At 38.2% G+C, this 21,392-nt stretch overlaps 1 protein-coding gene across 1 annotated transcript in view; it reads right to left on the bottom strand.

The window, feature by feature from the left end:
- Positions 1 to 21,392, bottom strand: part of PLXDC2 (plexin domain containing 2) — a 288,625-nt gene that overhangs the window by 129,153 nt on the left and 138,080 nt on the right. Inside the window, exon 3 of the mRNA XM_076331665.1 lies at positions 3,404 to 3,550. Within this exon, the coding sequence (XP_076187780.1) occupies positions 3,404 to 3,550 (147 nt within the window). The remainder of the gene's footprint in view (positions 1 to 3,403; positions 3,551 to 21,392) is intronic.

The following is a 21,392-nucleotide window of genomic DNA, read 5'->3' as shown; positions in this document are numbered from 1 at the left end:
TCAATCACAAAGTGATGCCTTAAATTCTGACAATGTAAAAATGTTTAATATAGACAATTGTCTAACGTAATACTGTAATAAAAAACCCCAAGGTTTAAGGAATGTTTTAAAGTGTAATATTGTAACAGCCACTAGAAATAAATGTGTTTTTACTTTCGCTGCTAGGAAGCACACCTTATTTTTCAGAAAGAATATCAAGATTTTCAACCCACTGGAATAAAAATGTTTTCTCCATGCATAAATGATAGAATGGACTGACAGGAAGGGGAATTGAGCTGCACAAGTATGAGGTGATCCTGTATCTAGTTCAGTGTTTGAGTAATCTACTATTAGATAGCTAATCTAAACACACTGAATATCCAAGCCACACCTTAAATTTTATATATACAGCTAAGAAGATGGTGGCAATATAGTGAAAAAAATAATTATTAGTGATATAAATCCTGTAGTGCTAGACATTTTAATTGTTCCATTAATATTTGTGTGTTACTTTCCCCAAACAATGACTATGCTGTTTATACAGCCAAACCATCTCATAGAATCATAGAATCATAGAATCATTGAGGTTGGAAAAGACCTCTAAGATCATCGAGTCCAACCGTCAACCCAACACCACCATGCCCACTAAACCATGTCCCTAAGTGCCTCATCTACACGTCTTTTAAAAACCTCCAGGGATGGGGACTCCACCACTTCCCTGGGCAGCCTGGTCCAATGTTTCACCACTCTTTCAGTAAAGAAATTTTTCCTTACATCCAATCTAAACCTCCCCTGCCGCAACTTGAGGCCATTTCCTCTCGTCCTATCGCTTGTTACTTCGGAGAAAAGACCAACACCCACCTCGCTACAACCTCCTTTCAGGTAGTTGGAGAGAGCGATGAGGTCTCCCCTCAGCCTCCTTTTCTCCAGGCTGAAAGTCCCAGTTCCCTCAGCCGCTCCTCATCAGGCTTGTTCTCCAGACCCCTCACCAGCCTCGTTGCCCTTCTCTGGACACGCTCCAGCACCTCAACGTCCTTCTTGTAGTGAGGGGCCCAAAACTGAACACAGTATTCGAGGTGTGGCCTCACCAGTGCCGAGTACAGGGGCACGATCACTTCCCTACTCCTACTGGCCACACTATTTCTGATACAGGCCAGGATGCCATTGGCCTTCTTGGCCGCCTGGGCACACTGCCGGCTCATGTTCAGTCGGCTGTCGACCAACTCATGGATCCTGTCTTTATTACTTTTTCCTGTAGAAGCAAAACCACCTGGCAGCTTCTGGGAACTCTTAGGATTACATACTTTCAAATGAAGGAAAACACACAAATTCAGTGTAAAATTTTTAGCAATCAAAGAATCAAAGAATCCCTGACATTATTAGAAAAATTCATTAATACTTAGCATATAGTATATAATAACTCCTTGTTCTACTGTCAAATTGGAAAATAATCTTTAGAAATTATCAGCATGTAAACTACCAAGTCACAGAAAGATGTGCAAAATGCACTTTTAAAAAGAGTAATGGCAAAGTTTATCTCTATGGAAGAGAAGGGAAAAGACTGCTGCTTAGATATGTGTGATCTGCTGAGAATATATAACTCCACAGCTGCTATACAGTTATAGAGAACACATCTCTCTCAAATAACTTCATTGTGTAGTACACATGGGTGGTGTTTGCTTGGACACATACAAGAATTCAATTATAGACCCATAAATAAAATGTAAAGCCTTAAACCACTTGTTCTGGGGAGAAACAGTTGAAGCCCTCGTGCTGCCAAGCTCTGCTATGCTGAATGGTCCTCCACACTGATCCCGCACCCAGACCAAAAGCATTGTTTCATTTAAACCTCTGGTTCAATAACTTCAACAAAATGTCCCCCTTGGAATTGGCATTTTTAGGTGTATAATCTCAGGGATCCAACTGGAAACAAAAGTGCTTAGAACAAAGGCATGGAAGGGTGTCATCTTCACTAATCATTAAACAACAGGTTAAAATTTCTCAAAGGAATTTCACTAATGTTTAGGTCCCAAGCCTCATAAATTACTTTTATTAGGGAAAAATGGTTTATCTTGTATAGGTATATTTAATTCCTTTATTTTTTTTTTTTTTTGCATGTTTCCATTCGCTCCCTCAACACAGAGCACCAGGATCCCAGTTGAAGAAGGTAAGGCAGACAATACAGGTTCTCACTTCTAGGTACCCTTGAGGTTTTTTTCTCTATAGAAACAAATTGTCTTAAGAAAATAGATTACAGTGTTTTATTAAATCTACCCCAAAGATATATAACTGCCTGAACCCTCTGCATTTGCATTATCCCTGGCTCCTTGCAGTCTTTTTGGCTATGAGGAATATATTTTATGTATTGGACACTCTGTTAGTCACATGTAGTGGATTTATCACCCCACTCTGCTTTTTGTATGAGCTAAATACCACAGTATTTCTTCTTGCTGCCTCTCACATTCCTCTGAGCCAGTCACCTGGTTGGTGCCAAGGAGATAACAGTTAAATTGAGAGAAAGATTAATTAAACTTGGCTTTTCTCTCAGCTTTACACTGTTAAACACACCTGCATCTTTAAACACTGTACAACTTTTAAATAAGGCATTAACTAGATTTTGTTTTTAAACTGGCAAAACCCAAGGACTTTTTGTTGGACCTAAGTTGATGAATGGACGAAATAAGAATCTCATGAACCACAATTCTGAGTTGTAATTTTCTGTATTTAATTCGTGCTAATATTGGCTCTTCTATGTATGCAGTTCCCAGCCACAGGTGAGATCTGAGAATACAATCTATAAATCATGCAGCATTCAATTTCACTTCTAAGCATGTAAGCCCTTTATTTTCATACCAATTTTACTAGGCAGCATGATTACAATAAGTTAAACAAGATTGGTATTTACACTCTGTGATATTTATTTGTTGACACCCTGAAATTGTGATCCCATCTATTATTTCTGTTACTATATGACATTCCCATGAGTTTTCTCAGTTCTCCCAAAAGAAAAAATAAGTGTGACACTTCGTACAAAATGTAAGTGCAAACACAGATATACTCCATGGGAGACTTAAACTTCAACTTAATCCTGAACCCAGCTCTGTTGCTATTGAAGTCAATGGTAAAATTCCCTCCGACTTCAGCAACACAACTAGTTTATTGTTTGATGGTTTGTGATCCTTAAAAACGGAGGTGAATTTTAAATATATCTGTAAAGGCATCTCTGAAGGACTGTTATAGCAGGTGCAAAAAGGCAACTTGGAATCGTTTGACAGAAACACTGTGCAGACTTTCATAGCTTAACTAAAATTGAAAGATAAAGCTCTGTGAACAGTAATCACAATACTTAGTAATACACTACTGTGTTGGTCACTGGTGAAAAATATCCATGTCAGTTAAAGAAGAAGAAGGTATAATAACTTACTGCTGCTTGCCGATGGGTATTGGAAAGGATCCCATGAATCTTTACTTTGTCTTTCTCCATTTGGTCTATATTGACCCACAAATCCCGGCTAGTAGAATCATACGGGCCATACGTCCTTGAAGTGTAATAATTATGATCTGTATCCTCCTGAAAGGGGGGAAAAAACCCACAGTAAATACAGATTAGAATGGAAGATGCACCTTAGTTTTATAGAAAACTCACCTTTGAAATACTGAGTCCTGTTGCTCCTGGGAGCAGCAGAAAAGACTACACTGCAAGTCAACAATGAAGAAAAAAGTACAAATTGCAAATGCATTGCAGAAGACAGCTCTGCTCCTAACCACAAGCAGTCGGCAAGGCAGTTACCTCATGCAATCATCTTATATTATGATTATAACTTTCACTATCCCCAAATCCCAATTATACAGTTCCTGTAACCACATCAGTGAAATCTATGGCAAAACGTTTGATGGCTTTCAAGGCAAGATGGCCAGTAAATTCCTGTAACAACAGCCATGCTCTAACAAAGCGATGAGCAGTACTCAGAGCTAACACCTTAAAAAAATTATATTTTTTAACATTTCTAAACATAATTTACTAGAATACCCTTTATAAGAACATCCAAAAAATTCCTAATAGCTACAGGCTTACAACACTATTTCATTTTAAATCTCCAAAAGATTGTTTTACTGTACATTTGCCACTCAGAAAGAGAGAAATACTTATATATTTGTGGAAGAAAACTTCCTAGATCTTGCGGTCTTTAAAATGGCAGTAGTTGCTATCATGCTCATATCACAGCAAATTCAGAGGTAAAATACATGAACCCTATGTGTGCCATGGGAAATTGTGCTAGCGGTCCATCAAATCCTGCAGCTTGCAGATATCCAATTCCACAATCAAGTGCATGGTTCAGAAGACAGTCAAAGTCTTGGCAATGTCTGCTTATTTCAATGACAAAGCTGAGACTGAAACATCCCAAATACTCTGCCACTTAACCTCACTGCAATCAGTTTACACTTAAAATCATATACATTTAGCACAGTAAAAATAGTAAGATTTTTGAAATCTTATTTTGCAAAATTTAGTAAATGTTTAAAAATCTAAGTATAGGAAATATCAAAATTTCTGTCAAGGTCAGTAGCTATGATGGTCTGTACCTTCCTAAAAGATATCTAAGATAGTGAAAGGAAAAAAAAAAGTGCATGGTATGAGGTGAGAGATGAAACACATCCCAGATTCCCAGTCTTCCTTAACTCGTCCCAAGCTGTTGTAACCATAAAACTTTTAAATCAACAGCATTGCCAGCTTTCTGCTGAATAGCTACAAGTAATACTGTAAAAGTAGTACATGCTGGTATTTCTCAGTTCCTTCCTCCCTTCCTTCTCCTCTGCGCCAAAGCAAAATAAACAAAGCCTCAATGACAGTGTTTTAAAATTAGAATAAACTTAGAAAATAAACAGTGGCATAGAAAATGGAAGAGGAGGACTTAGAATTTTGAATTACCCCCAGTGATGGAGAAGTTCCTCTCCTGCAGCACCTCCTATACCCAGCAAGCAGCGTGGGACTACCCCCACATCGCACCATGCTGCCATGCAGACCTGACACCCCCGCCCCAGAACATACACAACCCATTCTTACTGACATGGGAAGATATACTTGGCAAGGGCTTATATTCTAGTTGAAACTATTAATGTACTTGGTTAAATATATTGACCACAAATCCTGTTTCAGCTGGATTGCATCCTACATTAACACCATTACTGATGCATTTTACTTAAGCTGTCGCAGATATAATCAGGTTATTTTCTCCTTGATGTTTTCTATATCTTTTGCTGTACTTTTATATGCCAGGATGTACTTGCCCAGTAAATCTCAGTGACATTTTTGAAGCAACTTCTAACAACTTCAGCAGCTTTAGGTTAGTCACACAAGCAAACATAATTAAAACTATACTGTCAGGAAGATGACAAAAGCCAGCTACCTTACCAAATTCTTTTCTTCTTTAATGGTCAACAGAAACAGTTATTACTGTCATGTATACAAAGGAGGTACAGTAAATTAAAAGGTTTTGACAACAAAGATATATTTTCCCAGTCTAATTTATCATTCTGACAGAATTTCCATAGAAATTAAAAGTTACACGTAAGGCATCATGAAGTCTCAAGGAAAGAGCTCTGAGAGACAAATAAGAAGAAATAATTACCAAAATAGCTTGTTTCAGATAAACATGCAATACTTAAGCTATAGTTAAAACTGTGCGGAGTTTTTGCATTTCCAGTTTTCCATAACTAATAAAGATATTCCAGTTAATTACTAGTAGCTAAGCCACCACCTCCCCAACTAGAAGGCTTTAACACTGAGCCTAGTTGGTTGCTCTGTAAGAATGCTTTAAATGGTATCTTGATCCATGCTTAAAGCAGACTCATCATACATCTTGAAAATCAAACACTTAAATTATAGCCTTCAGCTCAACAATTTTGTCAGTGTGTGAGGAATTACTCATGTATAAACAACTACCAAATCTTGTGTAAAAACCCTCTCATTTACTGTTTTAAAGTTAAATAACCTTAGATATTTCTGGAAGGAAACAAATTCATTTCTACCTGGATGATAGAAAGAACACAGAATTCCTCTTGCTCTTCGAAAAGCTTCATAACCTTCACGCCGATGTATTTTATGAAAGTACCACTAAATATTTCTCATCCTAATTTTTAAAAATCCTATCTGTAAATTTACAATATGACTAAAAAAAGGAACACACAGCTAAGTACTAAAGTTGGCCTGAGCAGCTTGGGAACTCTTAGTAAGGTTAGGATCCATGCTTGTATTCCAAGTCTCTACCTTCACAGTTTTTAACATGCATTACCATGGAAATGAAATCGTTGGAGTGTTCCATAAATTTCCCAGTTGTAGAGAAACATTTTATTGGTAGCAATAGATACCTATGAGTTTTCATTCTGACAGACCTCTTTATGGGCTTTGGTTGATTGCACCTCGTTCATAATACATTCCATCCCCTACAGGTACTGTATGCATAAGACGATGGAAAAATGATTCAGAAATTATGCTGAATTTGCATGTAAACTACTGAATTAAGAAAATAATTTTAATAGCTATATGACACAGATGTAGAGTTCTGCAGATAGGTAGAATCATATATAAATACAAGTATGAAGAGAAACAAACTTTACAGTATCTTTTAATGACGTAGAAGCATGTTACCAAATGAAAGAACATGCAGAGAAAGCAGAGAACATACCCATTACTACCTCAAGAAAATTTTTCTTTTTTCTTTGTTTTTCAGGTATTTTGGGGATATGAGAGTTGTTTCCCATTGCTTCTCTAGATGTAGAGTCCTGTCCAAATACTGCATATATATGAAATAGGAAGCACCTCTCTTCTATTGACAAGTACAGCTTTTAAGCAAAGGATTTTTCCAGAGATTTTTTTGCACTAGCTATGAGGATTACTGTTGGCAACCTTTGTGAATATAGAGGCAATATTTATTAGAACCTAACTCTTCCCTTTTGGGGAAATAAGTTATTTTTTACCTGAGGCAATCCTTGATTCTGAGTTGCCATCTTATCATAGATTGTAAAGAAAATTAATTTCTTACAGTTTTCACGAGGGATATTGTGTGATGACACCTTGAATATATTCCCATACTTCTCCAAATACAACTGAATTTTCTCAGGATTGCTGAACGCATACATTATTCATGAAAGCTCAGCACAACTGAAGATTAAGCCTTCTTTAAATTCTTAGTGTTCAGTGTTTGTCAAATTCAATGACTGAACATCCATTCCATACATTAGGTATACAGATACTCCCAAATACAGTCCAGACATCACTTACCCGTTTCCTTAATAACTGCTGTCCCTTAACAGATTAAGGCTTCAAATATGTGAGGCCAGCTGTTGCAATCAAGGTAGTATGATGTAACTATGTGTGATATTGAAAAGTAACAACTACATTATGCCTCTGAAATACTTTCAAATTACTAACTGGAATTCTGGCCAAAGATGTACATGAAAATAGTACTGAAACAGATATGAAACAGTAAAGTTCCCTCTCAACAAACTAAGACATCACGATTCAGTGATGATGCAATCACATATGTAAGCAAGAGACTTTACAGGTTCAATTCTCTTCCTGTCATTTTTCCTTTAACAGAAATTGAAGGGTACTGTATATCTCTAAGAGACAGAGGATATTATCAAACAAGATTTAGGTTAAGAATAAGAGCCTCTGTTGAATCCAACTGCACGAATGTTTTGCTTTTAAATACTGGATCCAGTTGGATCCAAACCACAGACTGTTTTGTTACTGAACAAAAAATTTTGCCATATATATCTGTAAGACTATAACTGAAACAAACTAGTAGCTTCAACCAGAGAAAAAGCAGCTGGCATCCAGGAATGAGCTCTGCTGTTGCACAATAGTATGCTGCAGAGAAACTCTTAGTTTTATCAGTTCTCTTTATCAGTTTCTCTACAGAGAAACTCTTAGTTTGATAATATTGATAATACTAAACTCTTAGTTTCTCTGTAGTTGAAAGAAGAGAGAAAGACATTCACAAAGCAAATCATTATAGATGAGCCAGCCAGACGGCAGTTACATTTTGGTAGCTTAAGTTTTGGTTGCCTTCTTCCAGTCCTGGGAGACTGTTTGTGACATGACTGATTAAAACTAAGTAACTAAATAAATAAACCAATCATCCAAGGCTTCTTATTGTCAAATATCTGTGATTAAGTGTCATGAATTATTGCCAGCTGCAATAGAAGACAATAAGACTGCATATAATTTGATAACTGTTGTCCCTTCAAAAATTCTATTTATTGAAATTGCATTTTCAGACTTCCCTTAAGACAACACCACAACGAACAAATTCTGAAGCCATCAAGGATATGGAGTTAGACTTTATAGATTCCTAATTTTATCACTGTAAAAGGAAGGTCTGGTTTCCGATTTTTAATAAAACACATTAATATATTGCCTAAATATTGCTAAAATCACAGACTAGGCATATTTTTAAATTAAGTGAAAGTGCTGCTGGTATTTGCCCCAAAAATTAGTGCTGAGGAAATTCATCACCAAATACTAAGTTCAGAAAGTCAACTTTAACTCTCAATATAATATGAGCATTTATAGATGAATAGCCTATGAAATTAACCAGACAATTGTGCTTTCTAAAAGCTGCATTTGTAGAATAAAATGGAAACACTGGAAGGAGAAAACATATATTTAAAAATAGACTACTTTTCAGGGAGAAAGCAAAGACGATAATAAAACACTTCTTGGGAAATTCAGAGGAAGGAAATGAGCCAGCAATTAAAAGTATTTCCCTAATGTAGAAAAGCAGTTCTGGGAATTCATTTTGCAGAAGAAAAAAAAAAAGAACACCCTTTCTATTAAAATAAGCCAGCAACAAGATGGCCCTGCACACATACAATAAAACCAGCTTCCTCAAAACTATTTGCACTCTTACTCAATCTCACTTAATGCTTGTTACTCTCTCACTGTATCTCTGCCTACCCTGTCAGTAATATACAGCTAAAATTGACTCTGAATTGTTTCAGATTTTTGTTAGAAAATTTCTCTTAGACTTCTGAACATTATTAGTACCCACCAGCTAAAAACAGCACAGGAGAGGAGAACAGAAACGACAACTCGTGTAGGACTTGAGCTAGGCTCTGCATTGCAGCTGACGGAAAGCCTCTTCCAGCCAGCACGTGTTCGGACACTGAGAAGGGGTGGGAGAAATGCACAGTCACACTCTGTGTTACCAGGGCAGAGGAGGCCTGTGTGTATGGTGTTGCAATTGAATTTCCTCATTTATTTACCTTTTCTTTAGGCAGGTACTGAATGAGGCAGAAGCAGGTGGCAAGGATACTCGGAGAATATCCCCAGCCTAACAGCCATTAGCAGAGGAGATGAGAGAGTATGAGAAAAGATCATCTATCCTGAGATGCGGAAGATTAAGGCCAAAGAAAATGGGGAAAGGGACACTTTGCATGCTACTGTGTAACTGCATTTTAATACAGAGTAGTGTAATTATAATCATAACATAGCAATGTTATCATGCAATTTCACAGTTTTATAGGATCTGATAACCGCAGAACCCTGAGGAATGCTTAATTTGAACTGGTCTCTCAAAACATGAAAGCTCTAATTTCAGTAGATAAGCTACATGCGAACTACCACATGAAAGTCTTGCAGAGGATATATATAGTGGCTGCTACTTAGGAAGCTCGACTGTTACGAGTGGTTCTCTGATGCTCAGAAGTACCGATTTCATTTCATAAGTGCTTTGTATCAAGGACAAATTCTCTGCCATTCAATTTCTTAACAAAAGCATTTGTTCTGTATGAATCACTACTGAGGAAACACACAATTTACAAAACTGCCTCGCTGCTTTCACAATGACAAAGCTACAATCTGTTGTTTTGGGTTTTTTTTTTTGGTTGTTGTTTTTTTAATATCTGATGTGGGAAGAACTTAGGAAATATATATATATATATGGACATAGCATACATATTCCACATCAACAGTCAGCAGAAACCTGAAGACAGCCTGCAAACATCACTGTGGATTATACAAGCCTTAGCAAAATCCATTTTGAACAGCTAATATCATGTCTAATGAATGAGGGGAACCCAATCTAACAAAAGAGGAAATCCTTTGCCTGCATGCACTGGAATTAAGAACTTCATCTCACACTATGTTCTCCAAGAAGATGCTACAGAAGTGCTCTGCAGAGTCCTAGAAGTCTGTTGTGTGTGTGCAGGAGTCCTCAAACTCAGGTTTTCACTAGGGCCAGTATGGAAGTCACTTTGCCCAGAATCTCACAGATTTACATCTGGAGGTTGTTATTGTAAACACTAAATGATGTCATCAACTGGGATGAAACAAAAGCATTTAGCTCACAGCTCTCACCCCTATGTACATGCAAGGCTTTATACAGCTCTACATCTTAAACTCCCAGGTTTTTAAACTGCACTTTTCTGAGTGCCTGACAGCACCTATAATGGAGAGTCACACACGCTGACAGACAGTCTGGCAGAGAAGGATGCCATAAACCTGTTATTAATGCAAAAAGCCATTTAGTCTTTCTGGCTTTGTGAAAAGTCAACGTGGAGCCACTGCCTTTTTCATGATATTCAGCCACTTTTGAAAGGAAGCTTCCTTCTTGGGGACTGCTATAAAACTGTCAGGCTATTTAGGGGTCATTACAGCAGTCTTATCAAGCCCCTTGGACTGTCTTGTCATAAGAGACAAGCTTCAAAAGAGCAAAAGTCTCTGCAATGCCTTACTTAAGAGAGGAAAAAAGCCAAATCACCAAGTCACTCAAAAACCAATTACAGTAGGGAAATATTTATTAGGCAGTTTTGTTCCTGATTTGCTGGAGCAGGAGTTTGAGAAATGACATTCTCAAAATAAGCCTTTATTAACTGCTCTGCAGCATCCTCTCCACTAAAAGAAAATAATAGGAACCATTGCAATAAAATGACCATGAAAAGACCTAGAAGCAATTTGATTTTGGTATAATTATGAAACATGTTATAGAGTTTATTTCTCATTTTTAGATATGTATTAATGATGAAGGTCTTCATAAAACTGAAACTCTAAAAATGACTGTTTGTAAACATAAAAACCTAACTGCCAGGCCTAGACTACAAGGCATCAGTAGTTATGACCCCATGTCTGTTACCAGCCCCATTCTTGGGGGCTCATGACTCCAGATAATGTCATAAGTGATTACATTTTTATCAAGTTAGCTTTTAAAGATTTGGTATTTTAGCCCTTTAATGATTCACTTCTTGTGTGGAATATAACCAACAATGTATTTCTAAGTGTATATACTTTTATCATAGAATCATTAAGGTTGAAAAAGACCTCTAAGGTGATCAAGTCCAACCATCAGCCCAACACCACCATGCCCACTAAACCATGTCCCTAAGTGCTTCATCTACTCGTCTTTTAAATACCTCCAGGGATGGGGACTCCACCACTTCCCTGGGCAGCCTGTTCCAATGTTTAACCACTCTTTCAGTAAAGTTTTTCCTCATGTCCCATGTATTTTACATACTTACAGCCAAACTTATGCAATTTTTTTGCCCCCACCCCCAAGATACAATGTAAGTTCAGTTTAAAAAAAAAAAAAAAAAAAAAATATTAAATCCAGGTATTCAGAGCAACTTTAAACCCTCCGTAGCCTATTTCTTCCTCTGGTGCATATTCAGAAGCTGGGACGGGTAATTCGTCTTTGTTTCCCATCTATTGGAAGACACAAGAAGAAAACAGAGCAACCAAGACCCAGCAGCCCGGAGGCCTCACTTGAGGAGGGAAGATGGCAAATCTAAATTGGGATGAAAAGTGTTACAGATCTGGAGGATTAAATTAATATTAGCAGGTGTAGTTTCTAGTTGATCAGGGCTTTATGTAGGACAGTGCAGGAAGCTGCCTCCACATTCACTGGTGTGTGCTGTAATTCCTGAGCAGTTAATACTGTGTCTTAGGGATCCATCAGGGCTCACAGCTGAAATCGCAGGGCAAGCAGTTGTAAGAACACGTACGACCAATATTAAGTTGATACAGGCAGGAACATGAGTTTATTAATGCGGTAGCTTCTTACCTGTAGGGATAAAACCTAATTTGAAGCTTTTAAAGGTGTCCTATGTTCACCTCATTCAGCACCAGTCTTTGCCAAAGCCGTGCTGTTCAGCATACAGCCAGACACAGCAGCACGCTCATCACAGAGCCTGGGCATTAAAGGACAAACTGCATCAGCATGGCTTCTCGGGAGAACACTCGGTTTAAACAGATTGCAGCCAAAACTGGTAGTCTATTTAACCGGAGCACTTTCTAGTTTAGCTCTCACATACAATACACTTGAATCTTTAGTTACTAAAACATAGGACTGGCTGAAATCCACAATCAATATGCAAAATTTCAAAATTACCACTCATGTCTTAGAGGCATAAGATAGTGATTATTAAAGTGGTTAAGCTGTAGCCCCGATTTCTACTGCTCTTTGCTTAGGAAAAAGTATGCATTTTGCTTTGTTCACATGTGTTTTTCTATATACATATGTAACAGCAGTTCAGTCAGGATATTCCCTACAAGAATATTGAAAAGGCGGCTATGTACAATTTTAACAAACTCTTCTCATCAGCCACATTTCTTAAGGACTTGTCACAGAAATGCTTCTTTACCTGATCTTGCAGTCACACTCAAAAAAAAAATCCCTTGAGAGGTCTCTAATGTAAGTGCCACAACTGTAAGACACCATATTTAATTGAGGTGCTTGATGAGGTACATGTTGGCTAGACAGGTGCTTCCAAGTCACTCCCTTTGCATAACATCAGGCTCCAAACAAGCTTTCTGCAGGATCGGCACTCTTGATTTTTTCAGGGGGGATACTCTGAGCACTTTGTAATTACTCAGACAAGATCAAGATGCTAAATAATATCCTTCCTCTGCTGCCTCTGAAAAGCACTACTGCCTTCAAGTTAACCCAGCATCCAGTTGATCCAATATTCTCAAATATTTCAAAATTGTATTAACACATGATTTTCTTTTTGATAGATATTGTTTCTTCTTGTGTATCGTTTCCAACTCTATGTTGCTTTTCAAGAGTAGAGCGATTCAAAGTGGAAAAGTTTTATAAACTTGTATTTCCATTTTGGCTTTCAGCTAAATATGGAACACTAGAAGATAAAACACAAGGCGCTACAGAATTACTTTTTATTTGAAGGGTGTCTTTTCACAAATTCAAGCAAAAAAAAGTGATGGCAAACATGTATATCCCCTCCTAAGCACTGAAAAACAGAGAAAGATGAAGACATGAGATTTTACTTGCATTCCAAATCAATTTTTTTTTTTTTTTTTTTTGGTAGGGTTTGGGGGAGTGAGGAACAATCTCAACATTTTGACCCTGACTAGAAACGGGACATTTTTATTTTGTTTGCTATAATTTGTTGTTGGTATATCTGAAAACAAACTTGGCCGTTTCACTTCAGATTTAGATAAACAAATAGGTAGCTGAGCAGGGTGGTATTCGGTTTGCAGGTTAGATACTTCACTGCAGCTGTCTGCATAAGGGGTAGGTTTCTAAGCTCTCATTATCAGAACCACAGACCTAGTAAATGCTGTCAATGAAGGTTTGTCAGCTCAGCAAGCTTTCAGGTCCACTTTAGAGCAAACTGCATACCCACTTTGACTGCACTGCCTGTACTGCCCATGGATGAGATGCAGTTGCCTAAGCACAGGAGGAACCCAGGGCCATTTGAGACTTGCAGACATGATCCAGGACCTAGAGCAGACCCCTATCTTACAGGAGGAGCAACAGACCATTCAGTATAACCACAGTGCCTAAAATGATACCAGACACCTATAGCTAGGCAACTGAATTTCACCTTAAATTTCCACCATGTATGGTAGGATAGTTTACCTCACATGCAAGAACCTGCACCTACTTCATCTACTTTTGCCTGTCGGAAAAGGACCTGGGGGTGCTGGTTGACAGCCGGCTGAACATGAGCCGGCAGTGTGCCCAGGCGGCCAAGAAGGCCAATGGCATCCTGGCCTGTATCAGAAATAGTGTGGCCAGCAGGAGCAGGGAAGTGATCGTGCCCCTGTACTCGGCCCTGGTGAGGCCACACCTCAAATACTGTGTTCAGTTTTGGGCCCCTCACTACAAGAAGGACGTTGAGGTGCTGGAGCGTGTCCAGAGAAGGGCAACGAGGCTGGTGAGGGGTCTGGAGAACAAGTCTGATGAGGAGCTGCTGAGGGAACTGGGGTTGTTTAGTCTGGAGAAAAGGAGGCTGAGGGGAGACCTCATCGCTCTCTACAACTACCTGAAAGGAGGTTGTAGCAAGGTGGGTGTTGGTCTTTTCTCCGAAGTAACAAGCGATAGGACGAGAGGAAATGGCCTCAAGTTGCGCCAGGGGAGGTTTAGATTGGATGTGAGGAAAAATTTCTTTACTGAAAGAGTGGTTAAACATTGGACCAGGCTGCCCAGGGAAGTGGTGGAGTCCCCATCCCTGGAGGTATTTAAAAGACGTGTGGATGAGGCGCTTAGGGACATGATTTAGTGGGCATGGTGGTGTTGGGTCGACGGTTGGACTCAATGATCTTAGAATCATAGAATCATTAAGGTAGAAAAGATCTCTATGATTCTACTTAGGTATCCAAACTGGGGAGCTGAATTTCACCTTCAATTTCAGTATTAATTACAACTAAAAAAAAAAAAAAAACAAACCACACCTCTACAGACTCCAGCCTTTCATAAATATCACAGTAGCCTAGTATTTTATATGAATTCATATACATAATTAGAGCAGTATACAGATGTATACTACCCTTAATTGAACGCTTATGTAAGAAAAACTTCTGCACTGTATTTAAGTAACTATTGCGATTTCCAAGGTGGGGGAGTAATATGCCTGACGTGTACTGTGAAGATAATGCTAATATACGGAAGTCAACATTTATACACTGTTAATGACTAAATGATAGCATCAAATGTTCTGTTTCTGGTTTTATTGAAAAAAAACCCAACAACTTAAAACCCTTTTCTCACTTACATTAATACAACTGTAGTCCAGCTGTATAGCACATGAATTACTTTTTCAAGAGTGAAAATTCTCAGAAATAAGTTGCTATTTCATTCAATTACATAGTCATCAATTGTACAACTGTAAGAACTGGGGTTTTGTTTTCTAAACAAATAGGGACATTTGGGGCACTTGCTTATAACTATGGAAGGAAGATGTCACAAACATCCTCACCAAACTTGCTATAAACCACTGTGCCAGCCAGTCAGTTACACCCCCCAAATGAGCACCCACCTGGCTGCTGACGCGTAGAAGCCACATTGTTGGCCCATATCTGGATATGGCTAAACTCAGTGGAGCCAGATTATGCCTGTTCTAGCACTGGAAAGCACTCTTCCTCTCATACACCAGGAAAGAGGCATTCACACTTTGCCTGAGACAGGAAGAACCTGAGAAAGCTGCTTGTTTTGCTGCCAGTACTGGAGCAAGAGAGGAATACCTCCAAAAGATCATGGCATTTTATCACTCATGGCATTTTACTGCTCCAGCTGTATGAGATCAACAGATAGGATTTCCATCTGCAGTTTCTTCCCCTTCCCGCTTCTTTTGTTGCTAAGGGTACAGAAAGAATACAGTAAGCAAGTGATGCCTTCATCTATTTAAAAATTTTAATAGGAACTCTTGAAAAGTCATGCAGCTTGATACAAATGCACGAAGCGAACCTCCAGTAACCCTGTCACATCTCTTCTGTTAAATGTTGTGCCACTAAAAAGCCCGGTGAATATGTGAAACTTTGCTGTTCTTTTTGTTTTTCTCCATTATTTACACTGCAATTTGTTGCAGACTTTCCAAAATCTCCATTGCCAATTTTGTGTTCTAGAAAATAAATATACTGTTTTCTTACTGATGGTCTGTGAAAAGCTAGACATGCTGCACGTGAATGCATACTAGTGTTACAGAAGAAAGAAAATAATCTGTTATTTTCATTACTTATTAATTTCTGTTCTGTGTATGAAATACTACAGCTATTAAAAGTGTTTCATCAGCATTTTCTTCAGCAGTTGATAGCATTTATCTGGCATTTCTGGAAGGACAAATGCACATTTTACAAATGGAACTTTCTTAACTCTGATCCCCCTCTTGATATGAATTTTGAGTTTTGGTCCCATTTATTATTCTCTTTGAAAAGTCTGTATAATGCATGCAATCACAATGAAGACAGGTCATTGACTTCCTGACAGATGCTGAAAGCTCTGAAGTTATAGTTACTGAATCTACACACAAAGTGTCTGACCAAATCTGAAATGATGCACCCATCTGCTTACATGCCGAGTTGTTACTGTTTTGGGATAACAGATAATTGACTCTACCGTATTACAAAAACATGAAAGATTTTCAGAGTGGCACGGAGTAATCCATCAATGTCATCAGGATTCCTACAGTTTTTAAAATCTATCCCTAAGGATTGGTGTTATCCAAACTGGAATTATGTGGCTTAGTGTAACAACTTTTTATTTACCTACCCAAATTCCCCTGCACTAACACCTCAGTAACATATTCACCCTCACTCCCTGCTGCAAACCAGCTATGTACAATTTGCTGTGTGCTGTTAAATTAGCTAGGGCTGTTTGTTTTGCATGGGTTGAAATGAGCATCATGTTCTGCTTTTTGCATGACTGGATCTATACAAGTCTCCCTCATGAGAGCACTCCAGGGTGAACATGGTGAAGATGGTCAGAAAGAAAGCGGCTGGAAAGAAGAGGCCTTCTCAGTTTTCATGGCCACACCAATATTCAGCTTTCACCAGCTGAATCTGTTTTCAGCCAACTTGTGCAAGCAAGGGCTGAGGCATGTATGACTGAAATAATTAATTCAGAAAGAAAGTATAAGGTCTGTTGTTGATACCACTCGTAGCTCTTTTCAGTCATGAGTTCAGTGATTCTGGAATAATTGTAATGTGCTTTAGGAACTTGGAGATGAAGAGGGATATGGAAATGTAAAGTATTATCATCAAGAAAATTCAAAGGCAGATTCCATTAAATTCTGAATCCCCTGTCTCCTTCCTTGCTACAAAAATTCATTATCATCAGCATGTTAAATTAAATGCCTTGTGTGACAACATAGCTAAGCATGTGGAAATGAACTCAAGGTTACCATGGAGAACTGTGAATTCCCTTACTTAGGAGTGGGAAAACTTGTTTTTAATTTCTCTCCCTACCCCCCAAGTTTAAAAGACATAGATAATGAATATCACCTCCAGTCTTTGCCTTTTTCTTTTTCAGCTATATCTGAACCATCACCCCTTGAATTTAGATTGAGAATAATGGAAGTGTTGACAGGCTCATTGCTACAACACTTCTTGCAGAGCTGGTAATGAATTCAGTCCAGGTGAAGACTGTAGGAAGACCCAGCGCAAATGTCAAGACTACCTTGATTTAAGCAAGCAATTAATAAATTCAATACAAAAAGATATATGAGGCTTTTGCCTAGTTTACCATTTTGCAACTGAAAACCTGAAAGAAGACAAGACAGCGTGTCCTGGTTTCAGCTGGGATAGTTAATTTCCTTCCTAGTAGCTGGTACAGTGCTGTGTTTTGGATTTAGGATGAGAATAATGTTGATAACACACCGATGTTTTAGTTGTTGCTAGGTAATGCTTACGCTAGTCAAGGCCTTTCCAGCTTCCCATGCTCTACTGACTGAGAAGGCTGGAGGGGCACAAGAAGCTGGGAGGGGGCACAGCCAGGACAGCTGACCCAAACTGGCCACAGGGACATTCCATACCATGGGACGTCATGCTCAGTAGATAAACTGGGGAAAGCTGGCCGGGGGGGCCGCTGCTCGGGGACTGGCTGGGCATCGGTTGGTGGGTGGTGAGCAATTGCGTTGTGCATCACTTGCTTTGTATACTCTATTATTATTATTAGTAGTAGTATTTTATTTCAATTATTAAACTGTCTTTATCTCAACCCATGAGTTTTCTCACTTTTACTCTTCTGATTCTCTTCCCCATCCCACTGGGGGGGTGGGGGGGGAGGGGGCTGGGAGTGAGCAAGCGGCTGTGTGGTGTTTAGTTGCTGGCTGGGGTTAAACCACAAGACAGTGATATATCAGTCTGCTGGCCAGCTAGAAAGTGTGACATCACTGGTGGAAAACTCAGCTGGACAAGTGGGAAAAAAAGTGAGTAAATTAATGATTGTCCCAGATTATCATTCTAGCTGCAGGTGACATTGTTTGGTGTGATTTAGTAAGAGTAGAGCACTAGGATGTTTCATGTGTGACCGGTACCGCTTCCAGATCAATTCACTTTCTGGCTCTTCTTTATAGCTATTAAAAATAATCAGTTAAATACTGGATTTAGCAATAATTTACAGAATTTTTAATTTGACTTTGGATGTCATCTGAAGCAGCTTGTTTTTGAGAAAGTTCAAATACTTTCCCTAACATCACATGAAGAAGTAAGGAACATTTTTTTCCCTTGACTCAATTTGAAAAAAGGAGACTTGATTTTTCTGAAAATAAATGACATGCTCTATCTCCATAATCTCCAAAGTAACAAGGTAGTTTTCTAAAATAAACTCTTGAAAAGTGTGAATAAAGACATTTAAAAATAGCAGTAGCAACCTTTTCGGAAAAAGAATGTAATAAAAGCTGTTTAGAAACACTGCAAGAAAATCCTATACATCTTAGCCTTCAATTACTATATAATTTAACAGCAAATTTTAGCTCTCTTACAACAAAAATATCACATTTAAATATGCTGCTACATAGAAAAGCAAAAGAGATATCCACGATGCTTTCAGTGCAACTCCGGCATATCCCAAGACTGTTCCTCCAGTACATCCTAAATCTCTGTTGTAACTTTCAAGCTTCTAACAATGAAAACAATAACATGACATTTAACTTAATTTAGTGAGTGGATACCAATAAGAGCACAAGAACAGCTGTGCTTTCTTAGGCCAAACATCCTTTTAGTCCGGTCCCCAGAACTGACTGGGAACCAGGCCTAGGAAGTGTAAAGGACCCAGGGCAAACAGTGGTAATTCCCCATCTTTCCTAGGCTCCAGTGATCTGCTCTTCAGGAACTCCCTTTATGTTTAATAATACTTGACAAATTTCTATTCCATGAATTTGTCTAATTTTGTAAATTTTGGCATCTGCAACATTCAGTGTCAATGAACTCCAGAGCTTTCACGGTTTAATGACATGCAGTAGAGATGAATCATATGGGACACTTGTTTAATCCTCTAGAACATTATGGAAACAACAGAGCTGTGAACAGCACACATCCAAACAGCGACTTCTGGGCTTAACTTACACTGGCTTAAAATCAGAAAGACAACTTTGTTTTAAATACAGCTGAACACAAAATGGTCTAAGGCAACATAAGATAGGGTCTGAAATAGTAGATAACCTGATGTAATACCACCTTCAACTGTAAAAACAGATTTTTTTAGTCACAGTACTTTTAGCCCTGCAAATGTCAGCAAGATTAATCTATACTAAATGACCAAAGTTTAATCAAAGATTGAGAAAAGTATTTGCAAGCCTACAGGAGCAGCCCAAATTTTCCCTCACTCTCTGGAATGAATCCTTTACATACACCAAAAATCATATGATGTAGTAATTATTAACTGTGAACAAGAGATAACTATACTTCCCTAAAATTAAAAATAAGAATGAATGCAACTTTTGTTATGATAAAGATTTTGCAAGTAGGCCTGGTAAGCTGCAGCCACGTAATTGAATCAGTTAAAGTGGATTTCTTCACTTAGAACTTAAAAAGTTCTTAAAACAAAATTTGCCATTTCCCTTATTTTAGGCAAAGGCTCGATATTATTTGAGCTCAATAATATAGTCTATGATCTGTCCCCAAAATGAAGCAACGTTAGAAAGCAGGTATCAAAGATAAAACCGATTGTCTCTTCAGTATTTTAGGGTTTTTTTCACATGGCTTTTTGCAAATACAGATTTCAGAACAGAAGTACTGCTCTTTTGCTCTCTAAAGAATCAGCCAACTCCAGTGACAAATCTGTGTTCTGCAAAGCTTCATTCCTCCTCACTTACATGTCAAATGCTTTAATTCACATAAAAATTAAAAACCTAAAATCTGGTTAAACCTTTGTAGTGAATATGCATTACTTTGGTACTTTATAATCCACGTGAAAATGCGACTATGAGTTAAAAAAGAATTCTGTCATGATGCAGAGATCAATAGCATCCCAGACTTTATTACACTGAATGAGTGTATCAAAATGTTGTCCATGAAATTCACTCTTGCTCGCAAGTCTACACAGATAAAGGCTCTAAGAGATGGCAAGTCAGAAAACAGACTTTAGAAGTAAAGCATGTCTCTCTCATAACTTGGGATGAGGAAAGAGAACAGAAATACTCATTAAACGTAAATGATAATAAGGATTTTTTTCTTAAATGCAGAAAATTCTTCTCAGTAACTTGGAGGGACTGTGTTTTCAGAGTACAGTGTTAATAACACTGCTTTTTATTTCCAAGTCCTTCAAATGCAACTGGCATTAAAGCATTGGGATGGGGGGGAGGGGGAAGGAAAAAAAAAAAGAAAAAAGCAACAAAACAGAGGCAGGCTTGGCCAAACTGACAGCTCACTATGTGACTATGATATTGTTTAGTTTTGAGGCTTCAATTATGCATGGACAAGTTTTTCCACTTTTAATACAGTGCATTAGAGCAGTAATCGCAGGACTGCCTTATCATTTGTCCAGCTGAGTGAAATTTAATCTCAACCATTGTTTTTTTTTCCTTGCTCAGACTTGCAGTAAGAACACAGCAGTGGGCACGCTGACACTGCTGTCAGTAGCTGAGAGTAATTGCTCTCAAATCCCAAGGGCTGTAAAACTCAATCCCTTCTGTTGTTTTTGCCAGTCAGAATCAGACATCTTCACTTCCATGAGTGACTGGGACTGATAAAGGAGAAGCCTTCTTCTGGGCAGAAACTCTGGGAGAAAATGCAAAATTCAGCCAAAGATTGTTGCCAGTAGGAAATCCACTGGTAGTGTTCTGATAGGGGCAAGATGCTTTCCGGGTCTCAACTACAGGAATTGCTAAATTTACATTTCAAACAACATCAAGAGAAAAAGAAAGAAGGGTGCCTTCAGTTAGCAACAACTCTATTTTGATTAAAAGGAATACACAGAAGGAGATATCAGTAAGATCCACAGGAATAAATGAATCACTTAGCTACCTAAAAAATAAATTTGTTTTGCACTGAAATAGCCACAATTTTCTATGCTCACAAGTACTATGTTGGGAGGAGTGGAGAAAGTAAGATACAGCCAAGTTTGATTTGACTTAGCATGCTCAGCATGCTGTTTCTTACTTGGAACTGAATCTTTTCCTGTCATACAGTTGCAAGCATTCATTCTTTAAATACCTTCAGGTATTTAAAAGATGTG

Source organism: Aptenodytes patagonicus, chromosome 2 (assembly GCF_965638725.1).
Source record: "Aptenodytes patagonicus chromosome 2, bAptPat1.pri.cur, whole genome shotgun sequence".
NCBI classification, from domain to species: Eukaryota; Metazoa; Chordata; class Aves; order Sphenisciformes; family Spheniscidae; genus Aptenodytes; species Aptenodytes patagonicus.
The sequence above is the reverse complement of the archived record's forward strand: the minus strand, read 5'-3'. Positions and strand labels throughout refer to the sequence as shown.